Genomic DNA, 19,439 nt, shown 5'->3' with positions numbered 1-19,439 from the left:
CCCCGCAGCGCAGAGGCGGCTCCCCGGGCCGGGAGGCGGTGCCGCGGGCCAAGCACCGCCCCTGGCTCGGCTCCCCGGCCGCTGCCGGGCGGAAGCGCGGCGCGCAGCAGCCTCGGGGCCGGGGCCCGGCCGGGGGAGGAGGAGGGACCGGAGCGGAGCCGGCCCGGCTGCGGGGCCATGGCGGACGGAGCCCGCGCCTTGCTCGGCAGCCGCGGGGGCAGCCCGGCCTCCAGCCCGCAGCTGGGCGGCAGGGGCCGCTCGCAGCCGTCGCCGCCGCCGCTCAGCGCGCCCGGGCACAGCTTCCGCAGGGTGACCCTGGGCAAGCCCAGCTTCTGCCACTGCTGCACCGACTTCATCTGGGGGCTGGCGGGCTACCAGTGCGAGGGTAAGGCCGGGCCCGGGCTGCCCTCCCCGGGCCCCCGCGTGCGCCGTTCTCCGGGCACCCCCGCGCGCTCCCCCGCGGGCACCTCCTGCCAGCCGGTACCTTTGTGTGCCCTGAAGTTGATGAGCTACTAGTGCAAGGGTAGGGGTAGGGGCTGGGCTGCCCTCCGGGGCCCCCCCGTGTGCCCTCCCGGGGTATCTCCCGCTGGTGGGTGCCCCTGCATGCTCTCTCCGGGGCTGGCAGGCTGCCACGCCGAAGGTCGGGTCTGCGCCTGGGCTGCCCTCCGCAGGCTGCTTGGGTGGCTTCTCCAGTAACCCCTGCTGGCTGGCATCCCCATGGGCCCTGCTTGGGCTCCCCCTGCTAGCAGGTACCTCTGCACACCTTGTCCTGGTCTGGTGGGATACCGGGGAATGGGTAAGGGCCGTGCCCAGGCTTATGAGGCTCTCTTCCCCCATGCTCCCTGCCGGCTCGTACCCCCTGTGCACCCTGCCTCAGGTACTGCCTGTTGGCAGGCACCCCCTGTGTGCCCTACACCAGGGCTGTCCCATGCGCTCTTCCTGAGCTGCCTCTGCCAGTTGGTACCCGTATCCACCTTCCTCTGGGGCTGCCCCTTGTGTGTCCTGCCCTGGCCACCTGCTGCCTGTGGGTACCCCAATTCATTGCACGGGGCCGGTGGGTTGACGTGTGAGTAATAGGGGCTGCCGGGGTCTAATCCTACCCACTTTCCCCTGGTGCTGGGCCTACCTTTGTGCTTCCCCCGGATATCTCCTGCTGCCAGGTATGCCATGCACCTTCCCTGGGACACCACCTGCCGGGGCTACTTCATGTGCACCTGACCTGGACACCCCTCAACCAGGGCTAACCCAACACCCCCCCTGCCCATGATCCCAGTTTGCTGGGCTACTAGTGCAGTTGCAAGGGACCTGCCAGGCTGTCTTCTGGTGCACCTGCCCGGGGTACCTCCTATGTACCTCCCCTGGGTCGACCCTGTGTGTCCTCTTTGAGTCCCCCCAGGTACCCTCCCTGGGTCTGGCAGGTTAGCAGGGTGCAGGTCAGAGACCAGCTGGGGTTACCCCTGTACTCCTGCCTGGGTTCAGTGCCAGAGTAAGAGACCCCTTGTCAGCACACCACCATCCCCTGCCTGGGACTCCTGACCTTCCCCAGGGTGAGAGTTGTCCCAGCCTGGCTGTGGGCATTGGTGGAGACTCTTCACCTGCTCACCCTGAGTCCTCATCTGTGACTTCCGCCTCCCACTCTTCCCAGCCTGCCTCTTTCAAAAGGAAGATGGCTCTGGTTCTCACACTCTTTCTCTGGGTGTGGTGTTCACTTCTCCCAGCCTTCCCTCCAGGGGGATGTCTCTCTACCAGTGTCCTCTGTAAGCTGAGCCCTTGGGCAGCCACCCAGGAGAGATTTAGGTGCCACCCAGCTGATTAGCAGCGTGTCCACAACCAGCAGTGTGTGTTTCTATTGGTGGTGCACATGACATAACTTATTCTGCCCATGGATGGAAAAGAATAGAAGGAACAATGCTCTTTATACATCTGTTTTGGGGCTGGGTGTCTCTGCCAGCTGCTTGAAATCCTTGCTTTTTTTGTGACTTCTTGTGTCAGTTATAACTTGGCAACATTCAGGTGTGGATGCCTTGACCCAATTGATTAGCCCTCAGTGACTGCTCTTTGTACGTCTGAGCTCAACCAAGTTACAAGCTTGATTGCGAACAGACGGTGTCACTATAGGAAGTTCTCTAGCCTCTGCCCCAGAGGAGGCCAGACAGCATGATCATCCTGACCTTAAAACTTGTGAGTTCTACCCCCCTCAATTGCTATCGCAACATTGTCATGATTCAGCCTTTCTCATACCCCTGTCCAGGAACAATGAGTGCGTCAGATTGCTGGGGAGAAAGGTCACTTTTAGTCTGCAGCCAATGATGAGAGAGAGTGGAACAGCCTTGTAATTTGGCAGCTCTCCACCAGCATTTGCTTCTGCCTTTTCCTAAGCATGGAGGTACAGCTGTAAAGGGTCCCAAACTTTGTGGCACTGTGTGGACAGCTTTCTGGGCACCTTAATATGCAGCTAATTGTGTATGGAACTTATATGGCTTTAAAAAGAAGTCCTACAAGTAGAAAGGAACAGCTAGCTGACTTCTTTGGGAAGCTGTCCATGACCAACATCTATAAGAGATTCCTTTATCCATAACCCCCAGCTTGCTTTAATGCAGTGTACTACAAGGACTTGCATCTTTTAAAAAACATTATGGGATGCTAATCTCTGCTCCATCCTCTTCAAAAAAAAAAAAAAAAAAAAAAAAAAAAACAAACCACATTTTTTATTGTGTCTTTTTCTCTTCTCCTTCCCCAAAGCTAATAGCTATTGCAACATTGCTCTGTGCAATCAGCCCAGAGGGCTTCTAGATCCCCTGTCCCCCTCACTCAGGTGAAGAGAAATGAGAATTGTGGTTTTGGCGTGTTGTGTTTGTGTGGGAGAACTAACTGGAATGTAGTCTCATAGACTTGTGAGCTGAACTTCTGCATTTGAGAGATGGCAAATCCAGGAGATTCTGGGCTTCATTTCAAGATCTTGAGGGCTCTGCTTTGTGTTCTTGTTTTAACTTGTGCAACCATGAACACAAATGAGTTTCTCGAAAAATAAAGCTGGTTTGGGTAACAATTGTGCAGTCTTAGCGTTTATGACACTGTGGGTTACTGGATACCGGGATGGAAGGATGCAGCAGAAGTCTTCATTCTTTTACCTGGTGAAGGACAGTCTTGTGAGAATGGAAATTGTGGTGAAGTTAGGCACTTCCCTCTGAACACAACTTTTATTTAAAAACCTTACTGAAGTTGGAAGTTACTCTGTAGTACTGAAAAGGGTGTAAGTTGCCAGGAAAAATGTAGTGATAAGAAAGCAAGTTTATTACTTGGTTTTTACAGCCACGGAGAAGACTCAGACTTTTCTAGAACCTCATTTATTTACACTGTCCTGTTTTGGAAGGCTTTGCTTGATCACTTAAAAAAGGAAGATGACAATCAACTTAAATAAGTCTCTCTCTTGGAATTATGAAAATATTCAACTGCCTGTTTTGCACTTCTGAGTTTCAAGCAGCTTTGATGTGTCAGTGTGTGAGAAGAACAGGAAGGCTTTGGTCCCTAGTGTTGATTTCATTCTGCGCTTTAAAAAACAAGAAGAGAGGGAGAGAGAGAGAGAGAGACCTGTTGTACAGGCTTGAAAGTGAACTGCTGCTCAAAGATTTGATACACAAGTGTGACAGTCTCCTTCCTGGACTGCCATGTGAATACTGCACAAATAATGTGGTATTACGGTTGTGAGTGGCAGATTAGAAATCCCTGAATAGTATTTACCAATACCATTGTGTAATTGACTTATGGAGTGCCCTGCTTTGTGCCACTGAGAGGTGTTGGTTATTTAATGTTTGAGTGTAGTCTTGGCATACAACAGACTGAAGATCTAATCTCCACTAGTCCAGGGGAAAAAAACATCTTGTCGCATTCCCCATGCCTGCTTTCTTCTGTGTGAAAGAATGAACAAGTAGTTTGTTGTTCACACACGCTGTATATAATGGTGGCTTTCTCAGTTTTCTACAGGTTGAAACTCCCACAACCAGCATTCTCTTGTCCAGCAACAGCTGTGGTCCAGCAGAACCATGAATGCTACTGGACCAGAGACACCACTGGGGGAGCCGGGTTGCCTTGGGCAGGGGAGCCCAGTGGGGCTTGTGTTTCTTTGTGGGGCTGGGGCTTCACTCAGTGTCTGGGGAGCTGGGGTCTTTCAAGGGGCCAGAGCTGGTCTCTGTGGCGCTGGGGCTGAAGACAGTCACCGGCCTTGGGGGTGATGCTGGCAGCCCAGTGGGGGCAGAGCTGGTGTCACTGAGCCTTGGCCATGGCCATGTCTGGAGCTGGTGCCCGCGGGGCCTGGGCCATGCCTGTCAGTCTGGCCAGGGCTGGAGCCAGCCAAGGTGGCCAGGTTGGTGTCAGCCCAGCAAGGGCTGAGGTCCAGGCAGGAGGTGAGAGGTCCTGAGGCTGGAGTAGTAGGGGGGCAGGGACAAAAGTGGAGCTGGCAGCAGACTGCGAGTCAAGAGCAGCGGGCCTCTCTTCATCCGGAAAATTCCCTCATCCGGTACCGGTCAGGTCCCAAGGGTGATGGATGAGGGAGGTGCAACCTGTATGAGATTTTTTTCCAAGCTATTTATAACTGAGCAAATAATAAGAACGATAACTACCAACTATGTTATTAGGTATGTTTTACTGGTATTTGACTAATATAGCTCTCTTACTAGTCAAATAACAGATATTACTGCTGAAATTTCTTGCATATTCTTAGGTGTCTAGTACTCAGAAATCCTCAGTTTAATAGATGGTTTTTGCCTTTACTGACATACGGAGAAGGAACTTGATCAACTTCAGCCTTTGATCAACTCAAACCAAACAAGCATAGTAAAGATAAAATGGCAAACTTCAGGGCAAGCAGCCTGATCATGAGTGAGTGTGCATTAAAAAATGGTTAAGTCAATTCATTGTCTTCCTAGCCCAGTGAAGGCTTAGGTAGATGCAGTTAGCTCTTTTCTATGAGGAGGTAAACTGGGCATCAAAGCAGGTGACAGACACCTTTAATACATTCGTACACCTATTTGGATATCTCTAATAAATATGTACAAGCTTAAAAACCTGAAACTGTTTCCTAACTTTCATGAGTTTAGCATGCAAGCGGTTGTGTAGTGATTTCTGTTTCTGTAACTTTTACCTTCTGTGATAAAGTTTTGTGTATTTGGTTTCTATTCAAATGCTTTTTTTTATTTTTTTTTCAAGTTTGAGCAAAACTAGTGGCAGTGTATTTGAGTATTTAAAAAGTATACACTTTTCCTTTGGTAAAGCCAAACAGTTCTTGTATCTTTTGTGTTGGGAACATCTTTATAGTCTAAAGGACTAGGGGATTGAAATTGAATTATACTACACTAATATAGTTTTTTGACCATTATATGCGCCACATACATTGTCCAGTGGTGTTCTCGCTTAGCTTAAAACATTTGCAGCTCTGTTGTCGTTAAGCCAAGCAGGCGTATGCTATTCAGACCCTTATGTACAGGACTAATTGGCCCATATGCTCAACAGTTTGGACAGTCTTTACTTTTTGTGAGAATTAAACACTAGTGTACTGTAATGAAAATTAGGCTTTTTTCACAGGTCGGGAGAAAGGTATGTTTAAGTCATGTCTAGTATTATTTCATTTTGTCCCTTTAAATAAGAACCAAGAGCTTTCCTAATATGTAAAGTCTTGTCTATAGACAGTAATGAACAGAGCCAGATCTTCAGTATATGCAGTTCTCAGCAATGCGAAGTATGAACAATTAAATATTTACTCATTATTGTTTATATTTCACAGGAGTTTTTGAAGGTTTCTTTCTACCCCAAATATTTTCTTCTGCAGTACCTATGTGTCAAAATAGCACAAAATCTTTTATTGGCTTGAAAATTTAGAAATAGAGGAACTATAGGCTTGTGTGATACCTGAATCTCAGATACTTGCATTGCTGCAAAGCACTTGTAATACTAATTTTAGTTCCGATTTGGGTTCTTTATACTGCATTTAAAAATAAAATCTTTTTAAGTTAAAGATATGATGCATGAGCTCTAGAGGAGGAAAAAGACATAGGCTTAACAATTAAATGTAATTTCATGGTTGTAGTTTTGGGCAAAAAAGTGTTTCACTAACTATTTTGGCAAGAGCTTACAGCATATGTTACTTTTTTGATATGAAGGTAAATGTCATGGTTAAAATCGGGGTGCTCGTTTGGGTAAATATTGCATTCCTTTTATTTGGATAGCATCTACTGCAAATGGAATGATGATACTGCAGAAGTCAGTCAAGCTTTTGTGTAGTTGGACTTTGTATTCTAAGTAGGTCACCCAAAAAGGGATTCTAAGAAAACTTCTTAGTAGCTCAGCTATTGTAGTGTTTGTCTTTTGATTTGCCTTTAAATTGTCCGAAACGATGAGATGCTTCCAAAATAAGATATAAACTTTGGACTGAATGTAGACATTTATAACATAAACAAAGCAAAACAACACAGCTGTAAAAGGGCTTTTCCTTGAGAGCCTTTTGTGGTTCAGACGGCTTGAGTAGATCGTCCGTCCATCTGTCCTGTGTGGTTTGTTGACACATTTGAATTTGGAGAGGTCTATGCAACATCTCTATGGCAACCCAGAGTTACACATTCCATCCCTCTTTTGGTTGGTGTCTGACTACCTCACAACTTCTCTGTGTAACTGGGCTCGACCTAGGTAGGGTCTATGGTTAATTTGGCTCTTGGGTATATGTTTCCTCAGACGTGCAGAGGTGGTGATAGGTGAAAGGAAGAAAATCTAAGACCTCTTGAACAGTATAATCAGACTTCGTATCCCTACCCGTCTTTCCCCTGGGGAATTCTTCAAGTGGGGGGCATAGCTGAGAGAGTTCCACAAAGGAAGGTTTCACAGTCACGATTACAGAGCACTAAAAAGTCTCCTCTGGCTGGCAAGCTTTAGCATGCTTCTGGTGCGTGTTTAAACTAAAAATAAAGGCCACAAATGGGCAAAACTAAAGTAAAACCTGAGAGATGACTCTTTTGTTTTTTAAAAGTCACCTGCTTCAATTCCACAGGCAGTTTGGATTTCCTAGGCCCATTTCAACAGCTAAAGCCCTGCCCGGGGAATGTTACCATCTGAGAACTTTCCAGTTCTAAGATGGAAGCCGTTCAGATCTGATGGACTCAAAGTTCCAAGCATTGGATTCAGAGATAGGAACTGTAAATATTAAGCAGTTGCGCATGGGAAGAATAGAAACGCAGCTTGCAACACCACGAGCCTAGCAATGGTGACCAGTGTCAGAGGGGTTGCCGTGCTAGTCTGTTTCCACAAAAAACAACACAAAATCCGGTGGCACCTTATAGACTTACAGACTTTGTGGAGCATGAGCTTTCGTGGGCAAAGACCTGCTTCAGTAGATGCTTGTGGACATCTAACAAAGCGGGTCTTTGCCCACAAAAGCTGATGCTCCAAAAAATCTGTTAGTCTCTGAGGTGCCACAGGACTTCTTGCTGTTCTTACAGGAGTGTGTGTGGGGAAGGGAGGGAATAATGAAGCACAGATCTTAAATGAGTAGACTCATTAAACTACTCGGAACTCCTGGCAGATCTAAAAAGTATATGTCTTGGGAGACCCTGGTGGGAAGTATTGGGAGGAACCACCTGACGGTGTGAAAGATGTAATTTCCCATTTCGTGATTCAAGATCTGAAGGAAGAGCCAGTTTATCCTAAAGAGAATTAAAGCTTTCCTTCTTCTACTTACTTCCCTCATGCCACAATCCAGTACTGCTTGAGAGAGAATGGTCATTGTCACACTCCACCGTGCAAAGGAAAGGAGGAGAATTTTGCAAACAGAATGAAAGGATTGTATCTAATGGAAGGATACATGAAAAGTTATTGGAGTCTTTCCCCAAGTACAAGTTAAGCCACTCAACAATGTACAAGAGGACCTGCCATAGAAGGCCATCTATGCATTGGAGCTGTGCACAGTGTAGCATTGTGTAGTCCAATGAAGACATCTTTTTTCCGAGTTACTACGGCTGCAAACCAGTTTGTGAGAAAAGATTGAAGACCAACAAGGCAAAAAAGCGGGACACTGCTCATTCCAGATTTTCAAGTGCCATAAGTCTGTTTGGATAAGAAGGCCACTGGTTCCTTGTGGTCTTCTTTTTCTGACAAGTTGTGGTCAGTTGTACCCCAGTTTGGGGTTCCGTAATTGTCTTCCACGCTGGAGTTTCACATCTCCTTACCGCAGGCCAAATTCTGCAGTCCTCCTTCTGACAAACACTGTGCGGACTTCGGTGGGCACCGAGTTAGAGTTAGAACTGAACAAAGCACCATGTTCCAGTTTTCTTAACTCCCCAGCATTTGTTTTCCTGATATCAGACCCCATGTTGGGGCTGCATTTTGTGATCTGATTCCCTGAATCATTGATTGCTCCATGTAATGTCTCACAGATGCTGATTGGGCCTGTCATGCTCATTCAGGGCATAATCCAGCTGTCCTTGTGTTCCCCAGCCAGAGTCCCATTGCCTGCAAAGCCAGCTGAATCAGGCTTTCAGCTGCTGTCGTTAAGAAGTAGATTCATGTTGGTTCCTTCTTGGGTCACATCTACTTTCCATGGCAGTCTGCCATTCATGGACTTGAAAGCCAGAAGGGACTATTTAACCATCGTCTGGCCTCATGTGTCTCATGTAACTCAGTTTTCTTCCAGTCACCCTGCACTGAGCCCAGGAACATGTGTCAGGCTCAAGCATTTCTTCCTGAAAGGCACCCTGACTTGATTTGAGCACATCAAGAGTTGGGCACGCCACCACTTCCCTTGGGTGTTCATTCCGGTGGTTAATTACCCTCGCTGTTAACAATTCCTTCTTTCTGATTTCAGTTTGCCTGGCTTCATCGTGCAGTGTTCGGTTCTGGTTCTGCCTTTCTCTGCCACATTAAAGAGACCAGTGTGATTTCCTTGTGAAGGTCCTTCTGTGTGGTGATCAAATCACCTCTCAATCATTTTGATAAGCTAAACAGCTTGACCTTTCTACCAGTGTTCCTTCTCATTTTTTCCCCATCTGTGCATGGAATAAATTTTGTTGTGTGCACCAATGCATATGTGGATGTGCACCACCCATTGAAACACAGGCTGCCGGCTGTGGGCACTCTACCAATCAGATAGGGTGGCATCTGAATCTCTCCTGGGCAGCCGCCCAAGCTCTCAGCTTACAGGGAACACTGCTTTTTGCCTGCTGGAGTCTCGTATTTCTTTCAGTAATGCTGTATACACAGGCGAAATCACCTCCCTAGACCTAGTTGCTGTTCCCCGATCACCTAGCCAAGGTCTAGCCACAGCATGGCTTTGGGATCTCGTGCTCAGTTGTTTGTCCACCGTGAGGACTTATGAGTGGCTGGTTTGTGGAGTGCAGTGACCCATTCTTAGAGTGTGGCCTGTTGTCCTTGTCTGTCGATGTTTGACCTGACATCTGGCTGCCTTACATCATGTTTTGTTTGGACACATCCCGGATACCAACCAATCCAGATTGTTCTGTTGGGATGCCCGTCCTCAGCTTTATTTACTACTTGCCCAGTTTTGCCATGACTTTTGTTTTCACATTTGATCAGCAGATGAAGACGTGGAATAGCCCTGGGTATAATACAGGTCCTTGTGAAACCCACAAAAACCACATCTATTCAGCGTCGATTCCCTATTGATAGCTCCAACATGAAGCAGGAATCTCCTTTGCATGATGATTGCGTCAGCTACCCAGCAGCAAATGCCATCTGAGTACGGTGTCTTGTTGTATAGAGGTCTCCGCATTTGATTTAAGGCCTTTTTTTTTAAAGTTCTTCTTGAGTTCTGGTAGGACGTAGCAGGTGCTGAGGGAGAGGTCTACTTTTGTGCTTAATTCCCTGTCTAGAAACATAGACTTTTTTGTCTTGTTGTCTTACTGGTCATTTTTTTTTGACAACATCACCCCTCATGTTCACCCTTCTTTCTTCTTTTTGGTTATTCTGCTTCAAAATGACCTGCCAACCATTGCCTCCAGCCACCTCCCTGCATAAAGTCAAATTAATATCTGTGTCCCCTCTGCAAAAATGGTTGGTGGGTATCCATGATTTGCAGTGCTCTAACCATGCACACTCAGAAATCCAGGTCCCTGTCTTTATCTCTGGACTCAGTCCCTCTTAGGTTAGCGTCTTTCTTGAATTGTTCCTTTTTGACCATGGTCAGCCCCACCTCATGCTGTCCCTCGCTGCTTCTGTGCTCGTGTCTCATTGTGTCATTCTCAGTGTTATCTCATTAACAACACTCTGGTCTTTCATGCTGTCCTGAGCTGGCTCACCAGACCCTGCCCTTCCTCGTGCAAATCCACTTCTTCCACAACTCCTACAGGAAACGATATCTCTTAGTTATCTACGTGTCAGTTAATGTGCATTTTCTGAATAATCTCTGTTAGAGAGGACAATGGAAGAGAGCCAGAGTTTCCTCTAAGCCGAGCTTCTGGGCAGGCACCCAGGAGAGAGTCAGGTGCCACCCAGCTGATTAGCAGATCACCCATAGCGGGCAGCCTGTGTTTCTATTTCTGGGGCACATCTGCACATGCCGTGATGCATGTAACACAATTTATTCTGCCCAGAGGTTGAAAATATTAGAAGGAAATTGTGTGTTTAGTTTAAGTATAAAGGAGCCTTGAAACCACAAGCTAGTCACTCCTCTATGTTACCATCTCCTTCGTTGCTTTCTTCCTATATTGTATTCCTTTGCCCCAGTCTTAGTCTCTTGTCTTTTTAGGGTGCATGTTCATTGACTGTGGAGTTGTGTGTGAAAATACCTTTGGCTACTACTACACTAGGAGAAGTGGAATTGTCCCAAGCTGCAAATTATCTACTGTTCCAAGCTGTTCCCTTTTCCTTCTGTTATCATATTACTCTGTATGTGAACAAGGCAGTTAGGAAAATAGCCCCATGAAGTTACAGTGATGCTCGCTCGATTGTAATTTCCCTTTTTGTTTTGCTTCTAGCTCCTACTTTTTCCCTTGACTAGAGAGGAAGAATTCCTCTCTGTTGGAACTTGGTATGAGAGTGATCCAGTTGTATGTACGTTCAGCCTTCGTACGTGCTCTTTGAGCCGGTGCTGTTTGTTCTGTTCTAAAGGATACTTGTATGGTGTTCGTTAATGTTAAACTCACCACTTGCTGTATAAAAATAACTTTGACATTTAAAGCCACAGAAATTGTGAGAACTTGGACTGAAGACTACCACATCTTCATTTTGCTCATGCCTGAAGTGCTTATGCTGTGCAGCTTGTGTGTGGCATTCAGAATTCCCCCAAAGGGTGGGTAGTTGTGTGAATCCTACTGGGTGGGGTGTGACAAAGCCACAGGCTTGTCCTTGTCGGGTCCTGCAGCATGTGGCAGTTTAAAGTGCAGCCTCAGAGGCCTGCCTTGTCCTCTGCTCTGCCTCCTGCTCTTGGGTCACGGCATCACTGGGCCATTCTCATCATTGGCTACTCCGAAATAGTCATCAGTGGAGAAGACACTCCCCACTTGGGGTGCCCAGTCTCCTCCTGCCCTCTAGGGCTGCCCTGGGGCATGGAGTGGTCTGGGGGGAACCCGGACCACTGCCACACAAACCGGGTTCCAGCCCAGGGACCTAGGCAGCTGTAGCTGGAGGGGCTTCCCTCTGGGCTCTCCTCATGCAGCAAACTGCCTCCCTGGGCCACTTCCACCGGACATTTCCCCAGTACCTTCCTCAGGTGACTGCAGCCCCCTCTTCTTGGGAGTCGTCCTTCCACAGTCCTGGTCCATCCTCTATCTCCTTCCTGCTGCTTGCCTGATGGAAACCCTTTTGAAGGGTTCTACAGGCCTTAATTAGCCCCAGGTGCTGAATTGGCAGCAGGTGCTGGTTTAGCCTCTTGCTGCTGGATGAGCCCAGATAAGCCTCAGTCTCTGGGAAACATAAAGGCAAACACCCAGCTGCCAATATATCTCCCTTCCACGAGGCTGCTGTAGCTGGCAGCGGGCCGGGGTCTATCACAGTGGATAAATGTAGCTGGAGAGGGGCAGGCTGAGAGACTGACCCGAATAAAGAACTAGGGAGGAAGAGAAAAGCAGGGAAGCTAAGAACGAGTGAATTGGTTAGTGTTTTTTTCATGGTGGAGAGCTAACGCAGGGAACGTTATGTGCTGGTCAGCCCGGCCATGGGCCACTCATCTAAGCCATGCAACTTCAGGTATGTTAATAACATAGAGTGAGGCTCTCCCATTGATTCCACCTATGCTGCTGGCTCTGGTGGAGTACCAGAGTCAATGGAAGATGGCTCAAAGGTCGATTTATGGTGTCTGTCCTAGACATGATAAACTGAGCACCGCAGGATTGATTGCTGCCTTCACATGGCAGGTGAGGTAGACGTGACCTGTATTAGGTCTGAACATAATAGCTGTATTTAGCTGAAGTGGTAGTTTTCAAGAGATTTGGAAATAAAACTTCCTCCTAAATTGTACTGTTCATCCCCTTATGTTTGTAAGGGTTTATGGAGAGAGCTTTCCAGTGTGTATAAAACCAAATGAAATAACTCCTGCTCTGCTTTCTCTGCCATTAGCTTACATAACTGTAGATTCTCTTGCTAATGGTGATAAAAGGAAGTTAGCCGGTGCCTCAGATTCCCCTGGGTAGCTGACAGTATATAACCAGGAAAATCCTGCTCCTTTTGCAAAACGAGGCAGGAGCGGAACAGTAAAAATATCCCTTAGTGTATTTAAGTATCTGGACGTCCTTGCTGCCTTTGTCCTCTGTCTTTCTCTTTCTCTTTCTCTTTCCTCCTTTTTACTCCAAAGGAGCTCCTGTAATGGCAAATGCCTGGAGCTTTGTTGGATACAACTTTGAAGCTTACCTGTATTTTTATTAAAAACATTTTTTTAAAGATAGGAGCAAATATTTTCTTTACTTTGAAAAATAGGATTTCAGGTCTAGAAATGTAACCCAAATGTCTCTTTTGCCTTGGGTCATTTTCAAGAATGTAGTTTTGATTCTGAATGTATTTTCCTCTGGGGCTGGCTGAAAACCTTTCTGAATAGTCTTTCTTTCTGACTTGTTGTCAGTATTGGTGTCTTTTAAGAGATTTTAATAACTGGTACCTTGCTAATAGTCCCCCCACCCGCACCTCAGCCAGCAATAATCCTCATCAGCCAAGTCTGCTAGAACAGTAATTTAAGATGATGTGGACTCTCCTGTTTATTATTTAATCGGTTAAACATTGTTTAACCAAAACAAACGAGCAGTCCTGCAGCCCTTTAAAGACTAACAAAATGATTTATTAGGTGATGAGCTTTCATGGGACAGACCCACTCCTTCAGATCTGGCAATTCTGATAAAAGTAAACTGGCATGACAAGAATTTAACAGAGAGAGAAAAAATGGAATTTTTCTATATTTTTCATTTTTTGCTATCTTTCTGTTCAATTCTCGTTGTGCCAGTTTACAGTTAACTGATTAAATGAGGAGAGGTGGCTGTGTGTGTGTGTGGCCAGGACCCCTTCACCCTGACTGAAGTGCTACCCCACCTGCAGTGTTCCAGCAGCCGCTGCACTGGGTCTGGAGCAGATCTCTGCCCATGGCGGATGGGGTGACTGCTCCCGCCCCAACTGGTAAACCATACTCAGTAGACCATTAACATCCCTCTTATGTGCTGAGCTATGGGAGCTGGAGAAGATGCTGTGCTTCATGTTGTACTTTGAAGACTTAGGTTACCTTCATGCTAAGGCTTATATCCATCCTAAGTGTCATGCGCTGTGAATAGTCTCATTGACTTGAATGGTACGTGTCATACTTACAGTTAAGCCTGTGCTTAAGTTTCATTATTTACGAAGCCCTCACAATATCATAGTTAAAATCAATTCCCAGCTATTTTGGGTTCATCCCCTTCAAATGTTACTCTGAGACTTGCATTCCTAATACCTGAAGTTTAAGAATGACAATCCATGAGAACTAGGACAGGGGGACTTCTCCCTTCCTATTCATTCCCGGACATTTCTCTTCCCACCTTGTTTGTGATCTTGTAACATCCCTGAGTTAACTATTGCAGTCAGCTATGGGGGGAAAATTTAACATGGCTGTGACTGTCCCAATAGAAAGTGTGTTCTTTTTGGAAAGAGCTAATTGCAGTGGTTTCTTTTGTCTTAATGTAATCTCCCGCTCCTAATTTTGCATTTTTCTAAACTTTCCTGCATGCTCTTCTGTCTCTTGGTTCCCATCTCTTCACTGCTTGAACACGTTCCTCTGTTGTCTGCTCCTTCCTTTTCCTGTATGCCCCACCCCCACTTCAGTGTAGAAAGAATTAAGGAATAGAGCTCAGTGTAAGCAGTCCCTTTTTCGTAGGACATCCGTGAACGTGTGCGTGCCCTGGATGTTCCGTGGTTCCAATTTAGGAAGCGAGCTACTCAGAAGCTAAAAGCAAAGGTTGCTATGGCAACCTTTCATTTACGCCTGTATGAAACAAAAAAACATGCAGTTGCTTAGTTGTGTGGCGTGACGTACCCACTAATGTCTTGGGGGAAAGAAAGTAACTGAATAGATGAAGATTAGGAACTAGTTCAGCATATGTGAAAATGCTAAAAGATGTATTTCTTGTTAGGTCATAACATCACAGTGTTTGCAGGTAGCTGTGGCTGAAGTTAGGGGTAAACAGTTTCCATTCTACACCCTCTTTCCAGTCACACTGAATTTTTCTAAGCTTAGTGTTCATCTGTTTTTGCATGAGAGCACAGTAAAGGAAAAATACCTCTCTCCGGTAGCTAGGAAAAGTGTTACTCTCATTTTGAAATCTTAGAAAGTTGAAGTTTTGCAACGTACAGCCTTATTCCTTAAGAAGTTGCTTTTTGTTCACCTATTTACACATTTAAAATACATTACTGCACATGTGCATTAGGTCTTTCTGCTAATCATAAGTAGTATGCACTGCCTACTCATACGTAGCTAGGTTAAGGATGGTTTAAATTTCAGAATGGCTCTAAACTGGGCACAACATCTGCACTTCACACATCTTGTTTTGGGAACTCTTATGGGGCTTAAATATTATTTCCATTTTAGAGATAGGGAATGGTGAGGCAAATTTGCTCAGAATCACAGTGCCGTGAAAAAAGCTTTGATTTCTACTAGACCCATGGCAGTTGTCCACCTGACCAGATAATGAGTGCAGCCATGTGCACTGTGGTATGCAAAAACCCTGCTTCATTCTGCAGCATCTGTTAATGGCCACAGGAATTCTTGCTTCACACTATGATGCTTGTGCAGGACGTAATGTCCTCCTTGTAATAAATTTCCTTGGTGTGAGATTTTTGTTCATTTTTATTTATTTCTTTCTTTTTCAAAATTCGGGCTAAAGAAGTTTAAAGTGCCAAGTGAAGTACACAAAGGTCTGATAGCCTGAATGGCCTTAACTCCACCCGTGAGGATAGTCTTTTGTGGCTGCGTACCATTTTTCCTCAAACAGCGTGGCTCACTAGGGACCCAATGCTAAACACAGCGATGGAGATTGTATCGTCCCTGTCAAGTGCATCTGTTTTGAATGCTGAGGCCCTATAGTGCTTTGTTTCGGCAAAAATCATTGTGACTCAGCTGAGGAACAATAGAAGGCATCTGGCTCAGTGAATTATCTTTCATAGGAGTTGAATTGTTTTCAGTAGAATGCAAAAAGATGTTGTGGTAAACAGCAGAACTCTGTCACAGGAATGCCATGGGTTTTATTTTACTAATTAGTATCTAGGTATGTAAATAAAGGGCTGCAAAAGGCTGTTCTGTGTGGGGAAGTAAATATCCATCAAAACAGTCAATGGGTTCAGAGGGGAAAGTTATATCATTTAACTGGTTAACCATTGGTGGGCTGGCATAGGGCAGCCAGGGCTGGAGTCCCGCCAGGGCTGTGGTCCTACAGTCTCTGTGGGGCAGGGGGCCTGCTGGCCAGATGTGGTGGGGGCTGCTCTAGGCTGGCAGCTGATAGCCAGTGGGTATGCAGGATTTTTTCATGCTTTTCCTCCTCTTAATCTGCAGAAGTTGTTCCCTTGCTGTACTGGAAAGAGCTGCAGCTGGTGGTTCTTTATTCAGTCACAACCCCATCCTTCTTTTGAGTTATTTTCAGAGATCTTAGCCACCACAGAGCCCAAAAAAGGACATTTATGTCTAGTAAAGCCTGGGGAAAAGGACCAAATATTGTCTCATGTATGTCTGCTCTTCTGTCTCAAGAGGCAGGTTTCTTCAGCTGGTCTTGTAACCCCAGTGGCCTTCCACTGAAATGCCACAGCTGGTCTGAGCAGGGGTGGGAGACCAGGCTCCATTTCATCCCATTGGAAACCAGTAGGACACTGCCCAGGTCCCCTCCGACACTCAAGAAGTGGACCACCGGGAACATCAAGACGCTGCTGCTCCTTAAATCTCTCAGAACCGAAATACTTCAGACTCGTTGGAGATTTCTGTTGTGTGTGGTTTGGGGCGAGTAAGGTCAGAGTTCCTTTTCCACTGGCTTTCCTTCACCCTGCTTCACTACGAGCCTCAGAACACTAGTAAATCTTTCCATAAGAAAAGGACCGTACATCTAATTTCCAAAACTTAGAGAGCAATATGGTACATCCCAGCTACTGTGTACTTCTCAGAAGCTGAGACACTCAGAGGCTGATTCTAGATTTACAATGACTGGCTCAGTTTGACACACAGCAAAATTTAATCCCAGCCACCTATGTTTCAAGCCCGTCAGAGGTTCATGACATTTCTGCTCGATAGCTGCATTCCTAGCTTAGTGCTCTTGTTCTTCAAGCTGCCCTCGGCCCTGTGGGTCTGTACATGGGTGGTTGTGCTGGTCACATTAGGGGTCTGATAGTTCTCTGCTGGGATGATGATGGGCTAGCCTGGACTCAGGTTTACCAAGACCCTGAGGAGGGACCTTGATTTTGGCATGGGTAGTAAATTACGAAAAGAGATTCATCTTCTTTCAGATTTGTTTGATCAGCGAGAGGTTGTAAATGTGCCAGATCGATCATTCTCTTCCCCCCACCATGTCCCTCCTGCAAAAGCCTCCGATTAACCTCTTCTGGGCCAGGGCTCGGCATCCATCCAGTTAAATAGGACCTTGCTGGAAGGCTTGGCGTTAGGCCAGGACTCCCTGTTGTGGGCTGGGTTCTCACCCCTTTCGACCTCTGATCTTGCCTCTGTGGAACAAGATTGGAAGCACCCAGCTGGTTCTCCTCAACCAGCAGCTGGTCGGATTTTATGTGACTGGGAAGATTTTTTTTTTTTTCCCAGGACTCTTCCCTCTCTACATCACCATAGACTAGCTGAAGCCTGTGTAAGTTGGTGGCTTGCAGTTAACCTCAACAGAGCCAAGGAACAGTCTCCTTAGGCGCATAAGTGCCACATCGGCACCAAAGAGCTCAAGGCCATCAGTTTGATTCTTGGGTTGCTAGAGGTCTCCTTCCGAAGCCGCCTTGTGATGAGATGCGACACCTCACTGCAGAACTTGGAGCATTTCCTTCCAGAGAGAATCCCATCGTGCTGCTCTGCCAGACAGAGGAAAAAGCGGCTTCAGTCAGGGATCTTATATCAGGGATGGGCAGCCTAGGCTAGTGAGTGGGCCACATAAGTAGCTCTCCTCCACCTCAGGGGACTTCAATAGTGCCCTTTCCGTGCCCTGGCTTTCCGTGCATATCACTTTGGTAATAGTGGTAGGGGAAAAACGATGCAGACAGGAACTAATGAAATCTGGCAACCACGCTCATGGGCAGAAGTAAACCAAATGTCTTGTAGGGCACACAGACAAGCCCCATGGGCTGCAGGCTGCTCCCCGCTGGCCATATATATGAAGTCATCTAAATCGTGAACTGGAGTTCCTCTTTTCAGAGGAAGGGTCCCTCCACTGAAAGATTTTCAGCCAAGTAGTTACCTGCTCCTGGCTTCTCTCTATTAACGTTTGTGTTTGGAAGTTAAGGAGTTGCAGCTAGACGTTGCAACAGATGCCTGGGTCCTTGAGGCTGGGTGCAGGATGCCTCCTGTGTATGGTGGGCAGGGTCTGAAGAAAGCAGAAAGGGATCAGTGCCTTCTGATGATCAAAGCCCTAGGGCGGCCTACAGACACCTGATGTGTGGACCCGTTTAGCTGTTCCTGTGGGAATGAAAGGATCTCTGTCACTCTGACATTTACTTGGGAGCTAAAAAATTAAGGTATGCTGACAGCATTGTTCCCTGTGAGCTGAGCTCTTGGGCGGCCACCCTGGAGAGAGTCAAATGCCACCCAGCTGATTAGCAGAGCGCCTGCGGTACGCATAGAAAGAAGCGTGTGTTTCTGCTAGTGGAGCGTCTCTTCACGTGCCTCAGTGTACGTAACAAAATTTGTTGTGCACGTGGATGGAAAAAATTAGAGAGAACGTTGGCCGACAGGTCCTACAGTTGAGTCCAACCTTCCTTCGAACACTTATTCACAACACTCTGATCCGAAGGTCACTGCTTTGCTGTAGCTGAATGTTTAACTGTGCTGGCGAGGCCAACGCAATATAAAGAGATCAGAGCTGCACGATAAATATGGAAGTTAATCCCCTGTGCCCCCAGTGGACAGAAAACGTTACTTTGTGGAGTTATCTCCATATCCCTTACCTGGAAAGCTCCAGGCCACCTATTGGCAGTATATTACTGTATTAGAAGAAACTGAATAATTCATGTTTTAAGATAATCTCCCTGTTTCACTAGCTGTACTTGATCTGGTCCCCAGCTCCTCATCAGAGTAGTTAGACTCCAATTATTGTGGGGCTCCACAGCCAGTTCCCATAGGAAGAGACAATCCTAGAGCAGAAGGCGGCAACAACTCAGGAAATAAAGTAGTAAAACCTACTGAGCTGTATAATTAATGTGACACCCTCCATGTTTTGTGCAGGATGGGACTGAGGAGGAGACAACCTAAGACAAATACAGTGACAGCAATGTGGGGGGACTCCTCCTTTGCATTGCTTCCTTCTGATTGAACAAGGTGTTGCTCTTCCTCACTTACCCTGGCAGATGTGTTTGTCTCTGTCGTGATTAAAGCATGAGATTGTCTGCTCTCCATCGGCTGTTGGTATCACCTTGCTCAACAGCATGGCAATTTGCATGCTCAGGGGGAAATTTACTAGATTTCTTTTTTTTCTTAGGTCATCTGTTTGTCCTTTATGATCCCCCCTCGCCTTCCTTAGCTAGGTATTCCACAGGAGCCGTACGTCGGACACTCATGCCACTTGCTGCTGGATGTCATTTTGTTGCATAGAATAACATAGTTAGAAGGCACCAAAAGGCTGCACCCCTTTCAGGGGTCTGACGACTACTGTGTACCCCAAGTTCCATCTCATTTAAAAATTCCTTGCCTATAAAACTGACCTTAAAAACACACGAGTGTCACTGCACGCTGTGACTGACACATTGCTGACTTCCTCATTCGTACCATATGGTAAGATAAATCATTGGGAATACAGGTTGAA

General features: G+C 46.6%; 1 protein-coding gene across 1 annotated transcript in view; it reads left to right on the top strand.

Annotated features, from left to right (window-relative positions):
* Window positions 1–89: 89 nt before the first annotated feature.
* DGKQ (diacylglycerol kinase theta) overlaps window positions 90–19,439 on the top strand; it is a 133,831-nt gene continuing 114,481 nt past the window's right edge. Inside the window, exon 1 of the mRNA XM_074994552.1 lies at window positions 90–385. Coding sequence (XP_074850653.1) covers window positions 178–385 — 208 coding nt within the window. The 5' untranslated portion in view covers window positions 90–177. The remainder of the gene's footprint in view (window positions 386–19,439) is intronic.

Source organism: Carettochelys insculpta, chromosome 5 (genome assembly GCF_033958435.1).
Source record: "Carettochelys insculpta isolate YL-2023 chromosome 5, ASM3395843v1, whole genome shotgun sequence".
In the NCBI taxonomy this organism is placed as follows: Eukaryota; Metazoa; Chordata; order Testudines; family Carettochelyidae; genus Carettochelys; species Carettochelys insculpta.
Note: the sequence above shows the minus strand (reverse complement) of the source record. Positions and strands in the feature narration are given on the sequence as shown.